A 15,745-nucleotide genomic window follows, 5' to 3' on the forward strand; every position below is an offset into this window, starting at 1 on the left:
AGACTCTGCTATTCTGAAAATAGATGATAAAGCCATATATTTTTAAAATATACTACCAAGTGCCATTAAAAAAATAATTGGTGGGGCACCTGTGTGGCTCAATTGGTTGAGCATCTGACTCTTGATTTCTTTCCATTCAGGTCATGATCCCAGTGTCACGGGATGGAGCTCCATGTGGGGCTCCACAGTGAGCATTGAGTCTATTTGGGATTCTCTCTCTCTTAAAAAGAAAAGAATTAGTGTTCAACATTTTTTAATGAAAGAAACATTCCCTTTTTCTTCACAAAGTCTTCATTAAAAACTAGATGGGGTAGCTGGGTGGCTCAGTCAATTAAATGCCCAACTCTTGATTTCGGCTCAGATCATGATCTCACACTTAGTGAGATGGAGCCCTGCATGGGCTACTAGACAGTGTGGAGCTTGCTTGAGATTCTCTCTCTACCTCTCTCTGTCTGCCCCGCCCCCGCTCACGCATGCTCATTCAAACGCTCTTTCTCTCAAAATAAATATTAAAAAAAAAAAAACAACTAGGGGGCACTATGTGGCTCAGTTGGTTAAGCATCTATCAATTTTGTCTTGGGTCATGATCTCACGGAAGGTTCATGAGTTTGACCCCATGTGAGGCTCTGTGTTAACACTGCAGAGCCTGCTTGAGATTCTCTTACTCCCTCTCTCTGCCTCTCCCCCACTTGCATGGGCTCTCTCTCTCCCAAAATAAACTTAAGACAAAAAACTAGATTAGCATACCTTCTTACTTCCACAAGCTTTCACTCATTCACCTGGCATCTGCAATATCCCAGCACTTTGCTGTGTGTGTCCTCATAGAAAGGAATGTCAAATGTTTCCTGGGAAAATCAAAGACTCTAAAAGAAGGAGTCTAGAAGACTTGAATCCAGTTCTTGAAGAATTGAATTTTGACACATGAATGAGGGCTTACCAAGTAGAGACAAAGTCATGTCAAAGAAATGGAAGAGCTCTTCAACAAAGGGCCTGAAAAGTTTGCTAAGTTTTAAAAATAAAGTGCCAATACATGTGCATAGATTGGGTAAAGCATAGGCTGACATGGTCCAATGGTTCCCAACATTGGGAGGGACCATTCTCAAAGAAGTTGTTTGGAAATGAGTGAGAACATAGTTGTCACAAATAGGAGGGTGTGTAGTTTGCTATTGCAATTTAATGCTCAGGGAACAGATACAAAGAGCATCTACAAGGTATGAGGCAGCTCCATAAAAATGCCAGATGAGCCCCCATTAAGAAACACTAGGAAGTGGGTTAAAAGTAAACAAAGCCTTGAGGTGCCTGGGTGGTTCAGTCAGTTAAGCGTCAAACTTCAGCTCAGGTCATGATCTCATAGCTGGTGAGTTTGAGCCCTGCAGTGGGCTCTTCACTGACAGTGCAGAGTCTGCTTGGGATTCTCTCTCTCTCTCTCTCTCTCTCTCTCTCTCTCTCTCTCTCTCCTTTAGCCTCTTCCCCTCCCCTACCTCTCAAAATACATAAATAAACTTGAAAAAAAAAATTTAACGAAGTCTAGAAAACTAACCATAGTGTTTCTTAGCATATTTTTGAAATCTGAGATCACAACCTGCATTTCTGTCAATAAATATTTACCTCTAAGAAAGCTGTGTTTTTCCTGAGAAGTGGTATGCTTCTTTCTTTCCTTTGACCACCATGAAGCTGAGAACTTAGTCTATAGGAAGGTCAGGCAGTAGGGGAGTGGGGGGGAGGGAGGAAGGGAAGGAAAGCAGTTTACAGATAACTCCAAAATTCTATGAAGAAATTCCATTTAAAACAGTGAGCAATAAGAAACCACTGTAAGTTCTTGAGCTAGCATAGAGATTATTTTAAAAGTTTTCTCTGAAGGCTATTACATGACAGTGATATGAGACAACCCTAATCTTAAAGATAAACTTGTATTAGTAAGTATGTTCCTGGGTTCTGCAAGCCTATAAGATCAGCACTTCAAGGACTGAAGTACCAAGCTCTTTAGAGGTACCTCTGGTTTTACAGTTTTCAGCAACCTTTCCCTATTCTGGATGCTTTTAGGTAGGATTTATTCTCATTCCCCTACTTTCCAATCCTTTTATACCCAGTCTGCTTGGCCCCTGAAGACATTTGTTTTCAACACATAATCACTAAATAATCTCAATGGCACTTTGTTGTTGTTATAGTTCCTGACTGTGTTTATGATTCAAACACTGCCTCTAGGGTCCCAAACATCTCTAGGCTTCAAAGATATTAAGAATCAAATCAAACTCATACTCGAACAATCTACTTATATAAAGCAGACATATTTTTCCTTAAAGAGTTGCTTATCTTTCTCAGAAATGTATAAGCATTAAGACATGCTATCAATTTAGAATTTGTCATAAAACGTTATGGCCATCTTGATTGTCTCATCATGTAGCAGTGTCTCATTTAATCCTAAATAAACAGGGAAAGGAACTGGCAAAGGGAGAAGAATGTAAGGAGAAACAATCTTGTAAGTCTACCTATATCCAAATGAAACCAGGGTAGAACCAGAAACTGTTTCCACTAACTTCCTCAATTAAAATATCAATAACAATGTTTAATTTTTGTAATTGCAATCCCTTAATTTGCATTTCTCAATATTCAACATTTCTTTTTAGATCAAATTTTCATTTTGTAAATGTTTCCTCTCATCCATATTCAACTCTTCAGAAGCAAGAAGTAAGGATTCTACTTGGGGTCCAATAATGTTGTTGAGGGACTATGTTTTTCAATTCTGAAAGTATAAACTTAAGCTTTTGTCACTAAAGAGTGAGGCCACTGTTGAGGTGCCTGGGTGGCTCAGTTGGTTAAGCCTCCACCTTTGGCTCAGGTCATCTCAAGGTTCACATTAGGGCCCCATCACAGGCTGGGTGCTGACCGCTCAGTCTGCAGCCTGCTTCAGATTCTGTGTCTCCTTCGCTCTTGCTCTCCCTCTCTGCCTCTCCCTCACTCGCACTGTCTCTCACAAAAATAAAAACATTAAAAAATAAAATTTAAATTTAAAAAATCGTGAGGCCACCATTAAATTGTAACTTTTTAAAGTTATAAACATGATTCACACAAAGTGAGCCTGTGGCAAAGATTTATTGAACTCCTGATGAAGGAGCAAGCTGAATGGGAAAAATTATAAAAATCTTGGAAATAGGGCAATAAAATCACAACTTTCAGGAGTACTTTTTCTACCAGTCAAAAATAATTTGCATCTCCATTAGACAAAAAAAAAAAAAAAAAAAGTAACTGCTGAGCCTGAGCCCTAATCAATAACGGTCAAACAACGGTATAGTCCGCTAGATAATTAATTCATCCTCAGGTGGGCTTCTTAGACAAGGTTTCATTCTGAGCTATCCTTTTGCTTTTGCTAGATGTTTATTATTTTTGCCATCATAAACGTGTATCTATAAACCAGTTAACTACCCCGTTCATGATTTGATATTATAAGCAGATAATTTGGGAAAAGAAAAATTGTTGGCTATAAATATTAACTTATTCCTCCTGATCCTCAATGAATATGAAACCCCTTCAAGTTAAGTGGAACTTGGACACTGAAATCACTGGTAATTTAAGACCCTTTGTTTCAAGGTCACACGGACAAAGACTTGCCATGCCTGCGTTAAGCCGCGCAGGCTTAAACACATGGTAGTAACCACCCACGTTGTCCGTGAAGGCTCTGTAGTGGCCAAAGAGAGCAGGTCACACTGGGTGCGCCCCCTCCTTCCTACTGCGACTCCCCACGCCCAAACAGAAGCTCGTTCCACCACCGCTGGGACGCGGCCTGCATTTCACTAGCAAGCGCCCCGCTTCCCAGTCTTTTGTTCAGGGCTGGGCTGTTAGCCGCCCACCCGCACCCGCCCTTCCACCCCATCCCAGAGTACGATGAGGACCCTACGGTAAGCAGAGCCGGGAAGAGGCGGCCAGCCAAATGCTGTGGGAATACTCACCCAGCTCCGCTCGGCCCCTGACCCCGTCGCCCAGCCCAGGGCGGGCGGGGCAACGGGCATGGGGGAGGGGAGCCGGGGTGAGGTGCCCATCGCTCTGCCCGCTGCCGCCCAACCGGCGGCCTCAAGGAAGAGAATAATGGGCTCCCGAGGGCTACGGAGACCGTAGCAGACGAGCAGAGCCCACGCGCACAGAGGAACACCAAAAGAAAGGCCCAACCCTCCCTCGGCCACCGCTACCGAGGCAACCGAGTCAGAGCATGCGCACCAGCACCTCCCGCGCACCATGGGGCCAAGCTCGCGCCCGTGCCTGACGTCGCCAGCCGCGCGCGCAGGGCCCGGGCCAGGGGGCGTGACCTCCCGGTTGCCCACTGCCACTGGAACCGAGGCCCCGCCCCTCATCTCACCGGCCGGGGGAACCGAACGGCTGCTTTGCGCTCCGCGTCCACAGAGGCTGCCCACTGGGGAGGTGCGGCAGGCAAACCCAAACCTGAGAGACGGGTGCCACATGTTTTAAGGGTCGTTCCACCCGTTCTTCCAACAAATAGTCAAATATCTGGAAAATAAAAGGGTAACGGAGAAAGGGTCGAGCAAGAACCTTCACGGAGGTTGGGGAATCAAACCGGCTAACACCCTAACATACATACACACACTGTAAAACTACTGTAAGCGCCACAATTAAGCACAGGCAGGACTACCTCCTTTAAAACGGAAGACCAAAGTAGAAGTTAGCAATTCGAAAATTGACAATAGTACCATCTGTGATACATATCTCAGGGAAAAAAAAAAAAATCTAGCAGCAGAATTAAATTGGGGGTTGGGGACGGTGGGATAAAGAAAAGACCACAGAAAGATGTAGGAGTAACAGGGGTGATCGAACTGAAATACTGAAAATGCAACAGAAGACATCTGAGGGAAAACTAGCATCTGCTCCTTTTAACACAACAGTATTAAATTTGTGTGAAAAGAAGAGAGTAAACACAAGAAGTGAAAGGAAAATCTGCCTTCAAACGTACAGGGAATGGTTATGATCTTGTACCACAGTTATGTAATATATCACCATTGGAGAAAGCTAGGTGATAGGTACATGAGATTCTGTACTATTTTTGCAGTTTCTTGTTACTCTATAATCATTTCAAAATAAAAAGTTCTTAAAAAGGGACAGAACACCCATCAATAGCGATCAGGAAAAGGAGTTGACTAAAAAGGACCTTGAGGAAATTTTGGGGGGTAATGGAACTGTTCTATACCTTAATTGTGTTGGTGATTACACCTGTCGTTTTGTTTGCCAAAACGCATAAATGGGATAGATTTTACTATATGTAAAATAAAACTCAATGTAAAAAAAGATACTGCCAAAAAAAAAAAAAAGATACTGCTCGTAAATGAATTTCCTAACATACTTGAGCAACTGTGGGTATAAATGAATAAGATAGCTGCCAATTAAAAGTATTCACTGGCTTTTTTTTTTTTTTTAAGTATAGGGCAGTGAGTTCTGAGTGAGAACTTTAGTGGATGGGTGTCTCCTTCAGCTTTAAGCAGTTATTTGAAAAACATAAAACTTTCACATACAAAAATAAGAATGCATTGCTTGGCACTGTATTCAATAATCTAGAAACACTTTCATGCATCAACAATACCATGTTAAAAATTATGCATTTGAGATTTTTTAGACTACTTTTAAGTGTTTATTTATTTTGAGAGAGAGTGGGTGCACAAGAGTGGGGAAAGGCAGAGGGAGAAAGAAAGAGAGAATCTTAATCAAGTTCCATGCTCAGATGGGAGCCCCACTTGGTGCTTGATCCCCTGCCCATGAGATCACAACCTGAGCCAAAATCACAAGATGGACACATAACCAACTGAGCCACCCATGCGCCCCTGCATTTGACATGTTTTTAAGTTTCATAGTTCATCTGCCAAAAACAAAAACACAAAGCAAAGTAAATCAGCTAACTTTGATATACTTCCTTTCATCTTGTCACTCTTGGTAAGGAATAGTACTGGCCTGTTTGTGTTTACCCTACAACACTACAGAGTGCTTTAGGGTGGAGTGTGTCATTGCATAGCCAGCCTCTAACAGGGTTCCTCACTAGTAATAAGTATTTGCTGAATAAAACAATGAATTAATCACAAAGAGAAGGAAACTAAAATTCATAAACCAGAAACATAGTTAACTGTATGATAACTACACGAAGATACCCATTTTATAGACATGAAAACTGAGACTAATGATCAAATCCCTTTCATTCCTTGTTTCATTGGATTTCTCCACTTCATTTGGACATGTTGATCACATCTAGAAAGTCTTGTTTCCCTTAGCTTCCATAAAACTACAATCCCCTGAATCTCCTCCGGCTCCCTTGACCTTCCTTTACTTACCTTCACAGGCTTCTGGTTGTCCACTACATTTTAAACCCATGTTTCCCACAGGGCCTCATAGAAGTTAAGCCTTCTGGCTTTTTATTTGTTTTGTTTTATTGAGACACTGTAAAGTAAAAAAAAAAAAAGAATTCAAAATAAGTTTATCGAAGCTTTGCATTTAGCGTTTTCCTTTAACCAATGAATATTTTTATTACCAAAAATTACAATGCAGTATAATTGTGCCTTTCACATTATGGGAATTATCTTGTAATATTAATTCACAATATCCTTAAGGTAGTATGGCCCAAGAATGAGACACAAGTATAAAATTGCATGGGAAATGTCTTATTTTCTCAATCTTATAAGAAAGTACAATCATATCACTTGTACATAGTCTTTCGGCTCATATCCCACAGGCCACACCAAGATACAAGGAAGGTAGAAAATGCAGTCTCTCGCTAGGTAGCCAAGGGCTCAGTCAAAGCTCGACAGAGTGAGATTGTTTTATTATTAGAAGAAAGAAGGGCAGAATGGATACTGGGGAGCATAGCTCTTTCTGCCACCGCTTGTAGTAGGCAGATCTCTTCCACCACCCTCCAGGAGGTCCTCAGGAAAAGATAAATTATATAAAAGAAAGAGTTAGGAGAGGTAATCTGATTGGATGGCAGAGATAAGAAACATAAACCTGTGTGTACATAGCACTTACCCAAAAGAGTGAGAGAAAAAAAACTGTAGTTGGCAAAACTATAGAGACAGTAAAAAGATCAGTGTTTGCCAGAGTTTGGGGGAAGAGGGCAAAAAGAGAAGGGATGAATATGTGGAGCATACAGCATTTTTAGGACAACAAAATTATCATTTTGACACTAATGGTGGCTATATGACATTATGCTCTTGTCAAAACCTATAAATCTATACAACACAAAGAATTCTAATATAAACTATGGACTTTAGTTAACAACAATCTATCAATATTGGTTCATCAGTTATAACATATGTACCACACTAATGCAAGATGTTAATAAAAGGGGAAACTGTGAGTGGCATACATAAGAATTCTCTATTATCTGCTCAGTTTTCTGTAAACAATATTTTCTAAGAAATAAAGTCTATTAATTTTTTTTAATGATACTGAAAAAAACCCACAATAGTCAATATTAAAGAATGGGGTTTCAGGGGCGCCTGGGTGGCTCAGTCGGTTAAGCGTCCGACTTCGGCTCAGGGCATGATCTCACGGTCCGTGAGTTCGAGCCCCGCGTCGGGCTCTGTGCTGACAGCTCAGAGCCTGGAGCCTGTTTCAGATTCTGTGTCTGCCTCTCTCTCTGACCCTCCCCCATTCATGCTCTGTCTCTCTCTGTCTCAAAAATAAATAAACGTTAAAAAAAAAAATTAAAAAAAAAAGAATGGGGTTTCAGAGAATTGATAATAATTACAGCAGGGTGATTCAAACTGTCCATCATGCCACTTCTTATTTGTTACCTTTTGTATACCCACAGCACATACATATTTGGGGGGGGGGTCTGTGTTTTATTTTTATTATCAACCTTTTTGAATGTAATTTATATAAAATAAAATGCTCCCATTTTAACTCTACAGGTTAGTACATTTTGACAAACAGATACATCTATGTAACCATTACTACAATCAAAATATAGAACACTTTCATCATCCCAAAGAGTGAACTACTACTCCTTTGCAGTTAATCACTTCCTTGACTCTCAAAGCCTTAGTAACCACTCATTTCCTCTAGATTAGTCACTCTAGTTTCGCCAATTCTAGCAAATGGCATCATACAGTACATACAGTACCTATGTGTCTGGCTTCTCTTACTTGGCATCTATCTGAGATTCATTGATGCATTTATCAGTAATCAGTTCTTTTTTATTACTAATCAGTATTCCACTGCATGACTATACCACAGTTTGTATATCTAGTCATCTGGGAAGGACATTTAAGTTGTTTTCAGCTTCTGGCTATTATAAATAAAGCTGCTATAAATAATCATGTACAAGTATTTTTGTGGACATATATTTTCATTTCTCTTGGGTAAATACCTGGTAGACATATATTTTGGGCTCAGTATAGAAATACAAATTGTGTTCTTTGACTATAATTCTGTATTGATGACATTCCTTAGCTTAGGGCTTGCCTTATTTCATATTCTGATTTAGAGAAAGTTTTGTTGCTGAACTTAAGTTACTGTATGTTTCATTTGATTTTTAGTAGTAGGCATATGTACTCAGAGTACCTAAAGTTGGGGACTGTGGCATGATACTCATGGATTCAATCATTTGTATGGAAATAGCAATGGAAAATTGTCATTTTTTTAATGACAATCTGTAATTATATCTGTGTTTCCTAAGAAAACTTTGTTAGAAAATTTCTGAAGGTTACTGAAAATTAATTGTAAAAGTCTTAACGATAGCAAAGCATAAAGTTAACACAGAATCACAGCAACAAGGTACTACAGCTAACAATGGATAGCAGTAGGATTGGATAGCTGTGCTCATATTTTGAGGATCTTATCTTTGAGGGTCTAGTTTGTATTATGAAAGGTATATATAACACATTTCAGGAAATAAGCCAATTTGAACTGTCTGAACAAAGGTTGGAATACTGTAGTGCATTTTGTTATTTGTCTGTCTTTGTTTTATAATATTCTTATTTGGACATTTCTATCTTTCAAAATACTTGAGGACATTTCAGAACTATACATTTGTTTCAAATTTGTCAGAGGAATTCAGAGTTCTAAAAGCATCACTCTGGCAGTGATCTGATATTACTCAGGTTGCTGGTTTTTTCCCACTGAAATTGGTTGACAACGCCTTTTGTTCTTTTATTTGGGGAGGGGGTCAGAAAAAACTCTGCATATCTCTAGCATATCCTTCTGGGTTATCAGATTCTAGCCTTGTTCATTGTAAGCAATTTTGCTGTTCTTTGTAAATTGTAGGTTATATAGATATAGATAGATATATAACTTCTGTCCTGCCTGGTAGTGATTTTAATTGCTTCCCCATGTTACTCATGGAAAAATCAGTTCTATCCCATTTTGCCTGGTTCCCTGATATCATATGAGTAAAATGAATTCTTTAACATATATTCATTTTTATATCTGCATGAAAGGCATGATTTTATCTTTCTCTAAATGTTATATTTTAATAGAGGCCTAGCAATTTGTACCTACGAACCCCATAGGAATAAATTCTTACTGTACACTTTCAGTCCCAAGTCTCACTGAAATGCTCAGTAACTTTGAAGGGAAAAGCGGTCCAGAGTCCATAACAGGGCAGCTGCCCAAGCAAACCAAAACCTTGACCAAGATAATATGAGGCCCAAGAAGAAATAAATGAGGGGCGCCTGGGTGGCTCAGTCAGCTAAGCATCCTGCTCTTGATTTTGGCTCAGATCATGATCTCAAGGTTTGAGATAGGATTGAGTCCTGCCTTGGAGCTCCATGCTGACAGTGCAGAACCTGCTTGGGATTCTCTCTTTCCCTCTCCTTCGGACTCTCTGGTTCTCTCTCTCTCCCTCTCTCTCTCTCTCTCTCTCTCTCTTTCAAAATAAATAAATAAACTTACAAAGAAGAAGAAGAAAGAAATGAGAAAGTAGATCAGTAGCAAACCATGAATGTGCCACACCTTTAGACTACATGGGGAAAAAAGATTCAAACACAGTATTTGCAGCACTCTGTATCCAGAATGCATTGATTTGTAAAGCAATGGGTAGAGAATAAAGAAGCAACTACAAAATCTCAAATTCTTCAGAATTTTTGGTTCAAATTCCTTCTACCTTCTAGGCCATAGGTTAGATTCCTTTGAACTACACAGCAAGATATTCTCCCTTGCTAGACTTTCCTCACATCACCCAGCAAAGAACATACCAGGAGGGTAATGAGACAAGATCAATGTACATACATAGGGTCTGCCTTTTTGCTCACAAGGACTTGAATGTCCTGGTTCAATAATGACCTGTCTCTTTTAATGTTCTATGGCTATGTTTACAGATCAGGAATGTATTCTGATTGTAGTATTCAATTGCATATTGATATATTGGTGTGTTATAATGATGTTTTGCATTAAGACAAGTTCAGCCTGCAGCCCTGGAAGCCTTTGTGCAGTTTTAATTCACGAAGCTGCCCTAGATTCAGACCAAATCAGAAGTTGCTCCCAAGGCAATAATTCTCTTTAGACTGCCTCTTAAAATAAATAACAGTAATGTGTGTTTCCTCGGCCCCTTCATCTGCATTATCTTATTAGAGAGATGACAGGCACACTGTGGAAAGGGTACCAATGTGGCATCAAGAAGTCATAGAGCAAGCTTTATTTCTGCACTCACTTGGTATGTAGATTTCGAGCAGTCACTTATCCTCTCTGAACCTTAGGATCTATGTATCTACAAAATGGAATTAGCAATAATCCCACCTTTGCAGGGGTGTGAAGAACAAAAAGATATACATTTTCAAACTTATGAGATTGATACATAAGAGTAATAGAATAATACAATAATTAATATAATCATGTTTTCTAACATAGAAAGAAGGCCAGGTACAAAACAATATGTTAAAGTATAACTTCATTTATAGTCCTATAGAAAAATGATAAAAGGTTACAACCAAAAATTAACAATGGCCATCCCTAGGTAAGGGAATTATGAATGATTTTTCTTCATCATACATTTTTGGTATTTCAGATTTAGAAAAAATAATGTATCATCAATGTGTTACTTTTTATAATAAAAATAAAGAATGCTACCTCCAATAAAAAAATTAAAATTGATGTCTGTGATTTTTAGATGAGAGCAAATGACATTAACTTTACTGAATATATATATGACACACAAAAAAAGAATGTTATTGATATAAATTATATCCTGTTGTTCTGTAAAGGAAATAACACTAGAGGCAAAAAGGTCAAATTTAAAGGGACAAAAAGCCAAAAGGTGGTGACCAGCAAAAGACGATAATGGGACATTCCAAATGTATAATTTCTTACCTTCTGCAACCCAGAGTTGGCCACAGAGAATGTCCCTTCATCGTTCAGTGTTCCTCAAATCAAGGAGCTGATGGAATAAATACATAAGCAGAGATAGTAGAAGGATATAAAAAGGCATCCTTATTCTATATGTACTCAAGACATGTCAAGAAGCATATTACAAAACATGAATAATGACAAAAAGAAAGAGGAAAAATGTTAAATGTCGAATGAAATAGGCCACAGTTGAGTAGTGTTGCCACATCTTTGATGTAATGTTTGACTGCTTTGTATTATGATGCTTTTAATTATTTATGCTGTTTGGTATGTGTGATAAAGAGGAGGTAAAGCTTACTGCCATACAGATTTGTCTCTGATATTGGTTCACACAGCACACACCCTACTTATAATAGTCAAATGTTCATTATGGTCAATGAGGAAATTTCACTTGGCTGATTGGTCATGATAGCCTCATGAGGATGGTCTGTAGGGTGATGTAACAGCCACCGGGTGAATTACAGCACTTTAAAAGGCCAGTAAAGAATTGCAATGCCTTCCTAGATGCTTATGAATTCTACTAGTTTCAATAAAGCTGTTTAGCTGGAGGTTACTGGCTTGTGTGATACTTGGCTTGGAGATTCCACCAATTGGCAGCTGCCTAGGGCTCTAGCGAGGCTGTATAATGCTAGAAGACATCTGCCTGGAATAAGAACATCAACCCAGAGGATGAAAACACTCTGCCTGTGAGCTATAGCCCTGCCACATCACTATATCCTTCTAATAGGTGCCTTTGCTAAGCAGCATATGAGTATGTCACATATCTTCAGCTCTCGGAAATCTAACTAAAACAATCTGGATTGGTGGTATATCCAAAAGGGGATATTTGATAGAGAGGTCGGGCTGAAAATATATATAATGGAGTTATCGCCTACATCTACTTAACTTATATTAACTCTGCTATATGTGTTTGGCAAAAAAAACAAAAACAAAAACAAAAACAAAAACCACACTTTTCTTATAACATGGACCCTAAATGCAAGCCAACAACTTCAACTGGTGTTCAACTCAAGAAACAACCTTCTGTTCCAATAACAGAGGAAAACTGGCTGTGTACGATTTCTTGACTGATAGTATACACACTCAAAATCATGTATACAGTGTTCTAGAGGTGTTTTTAATGTAATTTTAACTCTATTTCTGCCTTTCACACTGATTTTAGATCCTAACCCCTTTAGAAAAAATCACCTCCAAAGTGGTATTTGGGTGTCACTGATAGTTACAGCTATGGTCACAGAAGACACACTATTCAAGGGAGACTAGATACCGTGAAAAGAAAGTTCTGAGGGTGGAATCCTAGAGAACATGAATATTTTAGAAACAGGTAGGAGAGTCCATGAGGATTCTAAGAGAATTAGGAGGAAGACAAGAAAGAATAGATAATAAAACACCAAGAAGAGAGTTTCCAAGGAGTGCTTAACAGTATCAAATAAAAAGCAAAGAAATTAAGGAATATAAATACTGAAAAGTGACTATTGGATTTGGAAATCAAGCTCAGTGGAAGAAGACACTGATAACTTAGCAAAAGCAGGTTTCATGTTATGGTAGTGGTCTCTTTCTGATGGATTACAAAGTGGATGGGTCTTTAAAAAAATAAATAAGGGAATCAAGGAAGTAAGGACTCCAGCTTTTCTATGAAGAAAAGAAAAAAGATAGAGTGGCCGGTAGCAGAGACTCAGAGGCAAGGGAGGGTACCTTAGTATTTCACTTTTAAGTGTGTGTGACTTGATCCAGTCTGTAGGCCAAGCAACAAGAACCAAAAGGAAAGAGGAGACAATTGAGGTACCACAGTGCCTAAGGAAAAAATAAGTTGAATCCCAAGTACTAATCTGTATTATCTGGAAGGAGGACAAAGGAGACAATGTAATGGTAGGAGTAAAAACATACATCTTTTTTATTTAGGAGAGAAGAAGTGCAGTGGAGTAGGACTTGAGGAAAGTTCATTTCTGATAGCTTCTGCATTCTCTGTGAAATGGGAAATTAGCAGAGCCATTTCTGAAAGTGAGGAGAGGGGCTTAAAAACACAAGTAAAATTTTGTAATTGTCTTTAAAATAAATAAGAGAAGGTGAGAAAGAATATATATGATTTGAGGGTCTAACTGAGACTGGATTCTACATTTGTGGAGGTACTACTTTCTACACTTTGTGTGATTGTTTTTTTGTTTTTTGTGTTCCTTCAGTACCATTCATCCTGCTTGTGTGAAGAAGTATAAAAAGTAGCCGAGTGAAGAGTGAATGAATTGCAGGCTTGCAGGGTGCTGAAGAGATCTATTAGGGTAGAATCAATTAAGGCTGCTGGTACAAGAGTAGCAGAAGTGAGAACCATGAGGTCTGATCAGGATGATAAGGAAATGATGATAAGGGGACATCAATAGAGTTGGAATAAGGAAAGAAATCAAGGGACTAAAGATTATCATGGTGTCATTAAGAGAGTAGGCTTGTGGAGACAGAAGATGACTAGCAGAATAGGAGGGCATGTGTGGAGAAGAAGAGATGGATGTGCAAGGTTTCAGGTGTATGTATCAGTGAGTCCCAGGTAAGGACAAGGCCCCTGAGGTCAATCAAAGGTAGGCTGCTGAAGTAGAATGGAAGTGAAGCCTTAAGCATTGAATAGACCATAGTAGTTAATGGGTCATTCATGAAGGCCTGGAAATTTCTGCAGGAGTTGTGTTGGAGAGAAAGATAGTGAGCCTGGTACCAAAAATCTAAATAAATGTGGACCATTAAGAAAAAGATGGTGATGAGGAGCATAAGAAATGGTACAGATGGGTGGGTATAGAACCAACTCAAGAAAAATTTTGCTTTATAGGAAAGTAAAATGATCTGGATTTGGCACTTTGGAGCTAGGATAATACTACATTACTTGCAGGCTATGGGTAAAGGAGCCAGGCTAAAGAAAAGTCGAGGGCTCAAAGAGATACGTGTTTCAAATAGGTGAATGTATTAGTCAGGATTCTCTAGAGAAGCAGAACCCATAGGATACATATAGATATGCAGAAGGAGAATCTTTATGAAGGATTGACTTACAGGATTATGAAGGCTGAGATGTTCAATGATCTACCACCTGTCAGCGAGACGCTCAGGAAGTAGTTGAAGTTCAAACCCAAAGCCTGAGAACCAGGAGAACCAATGATGTTAGTACCTGTCTGAGTCCAAAGGCCCAAGAACTGAGGGCTGATGACCAAGATAAAGATGAATGCCCCAGCTCAAGCAGAGAGGGCACATCACCCTTCTTTGACTGTTTTGTTCTATTCAGGCCCTCGATTGTATGAAGCCCACCCACATAGATGAGGGTGACCTTTTTACGCAGCCTATGGATTCAAATGCTAATCTTTTCTGGAAATACCCTTACAGAACCACCCAGAAATAATTTTTTTTTTTTAATTTTTTTTCAACGTGTTTTATTTATTTTTGGGACAGAGAGAGACAGAGCATGAACGGGGGAGGGGCAGAGAGAGAGGGAGACACAGAATCGGAAACAGGCTCCAGGCTCCGAGCCATCAGCCCAGAGCCTGATGCGGGGCTCGAACTCACGGACCGCGAGATCGTGACCTGGCTGAAGTCGGACGCTTAACCGACTGCGCCACCCAGGCGCCCCCACCCAGAAATAATTTTTATCAGTTATCTGGGCATCTCTTAGATCAGTCAAGATGACATATAAAATTAATCATCCCTGTAGGTCTACATTCATACTGGCTCTCTCTCTGTGGAAAATAGAAACTGTTAAGCCTATTAACATTCATCCATTCTTTTCACAAACTTATAGAGAATCTAGTGTATGCCAGGCACTGTGCTAGGTGCTATAGAAATACAAGAACAAGACAAGCAGTGCCCCTGCCTTAAAGGAGTTTAGAGTTTTTAATTCGTAAGATCTCAGTCAAATAAGCAGAAAAACTTCTCAGCCTGACCATGTTATGAGGCTCTGTAGATCTGGTGGAGGAATGTTAAAAGCTAAATCAACCAAAGAATTCCTGAGAAAAAAGATATGCTCACAATCTGTCAGGCACTGACATCGATAATATTGATAAGCCCGCCCACATCTTTGAAAAAGTTACTGATAGAGCTGTTTACTAAAGAGCAAACACTAGTTTGCTGTATCTTTAGGGGTTATTTACATTACAGCAAGGCATAGAATCAATTGATATGGAAGTCAGTTAAGAATGTTTTAATAGCAAAACAACCACAGAACTGTATAATCTTATTCGAAAACATAATACCTAAGAATCACATGAAAGCTAAATTTAAATGTTTTATGCATGCAAGATGGAACATTTCTTAGATGCTTTTAGAAACATCTAAAAGCATGCTGATAGATTGCTATTCTGAGTACCAAATGATAAGAGCTGTGAAAAGAACTACATATGAATTATAGGTAGATAATATGTGGCTTATATGTATATTACATGTAAAATCATTA

The 15,745-nt window shown here is 39.2% G+C and overlaps 1 protein-coding gene across 14 annotated transcripts in view; it reads right to left on the reverse strand.

Moving 5' to 3' along the window:
• ATG10 (autophagy related 10) overlaps positions 1-15,745 on the reverse strand; it is a 449,505-nt gene that overhangs the window by 268,074 nt on the left and 165,686 nt on the right. For 5 of the 14 annotated variants that reach the window (XR_009261140.1, XM_058728154.1, XM_058728123.1 and 2 more), the window contains exon 1: positions 3,948-4,159. Coding sequence is in view for 9 of the 14 variants with exons in the window: in XM_058728154.1 (XP_058584137.1) it covers positions 3,948-4,037 (90 nt within the window). In the remaining 5 variants the exon portion in view is untranslated. Of the gene's footprint in view, positions 1-1,608; positions 1,688-3,947; positions 4,167-6,323; positions 6,430-11,292; positions 11,360-15,745 lie in introns of those variants that run through there. The other 9 variants (XM_058728214.1, XM_058728204.1, XM_058728195.1 and 6 more) reach the window with 8 other exon arrangements.

The sequence above is a fragment of the Neofelis nebulosa genome, chromosome 1 (genome assembly GCF_028018385.1).
Source record: "Neofelis nebulosa isolate mNeoNeb1 chromosome 1, mNeoNeb1.pri, whole genome shotgun sequence".
Classification (NCBI taxonomy): domain Eukaryota; kingdom Metazoa; phylum Chordata; class Mammalia; order Carnivora; family Felidae; genus Neofelis; species Neofelis nebulosa.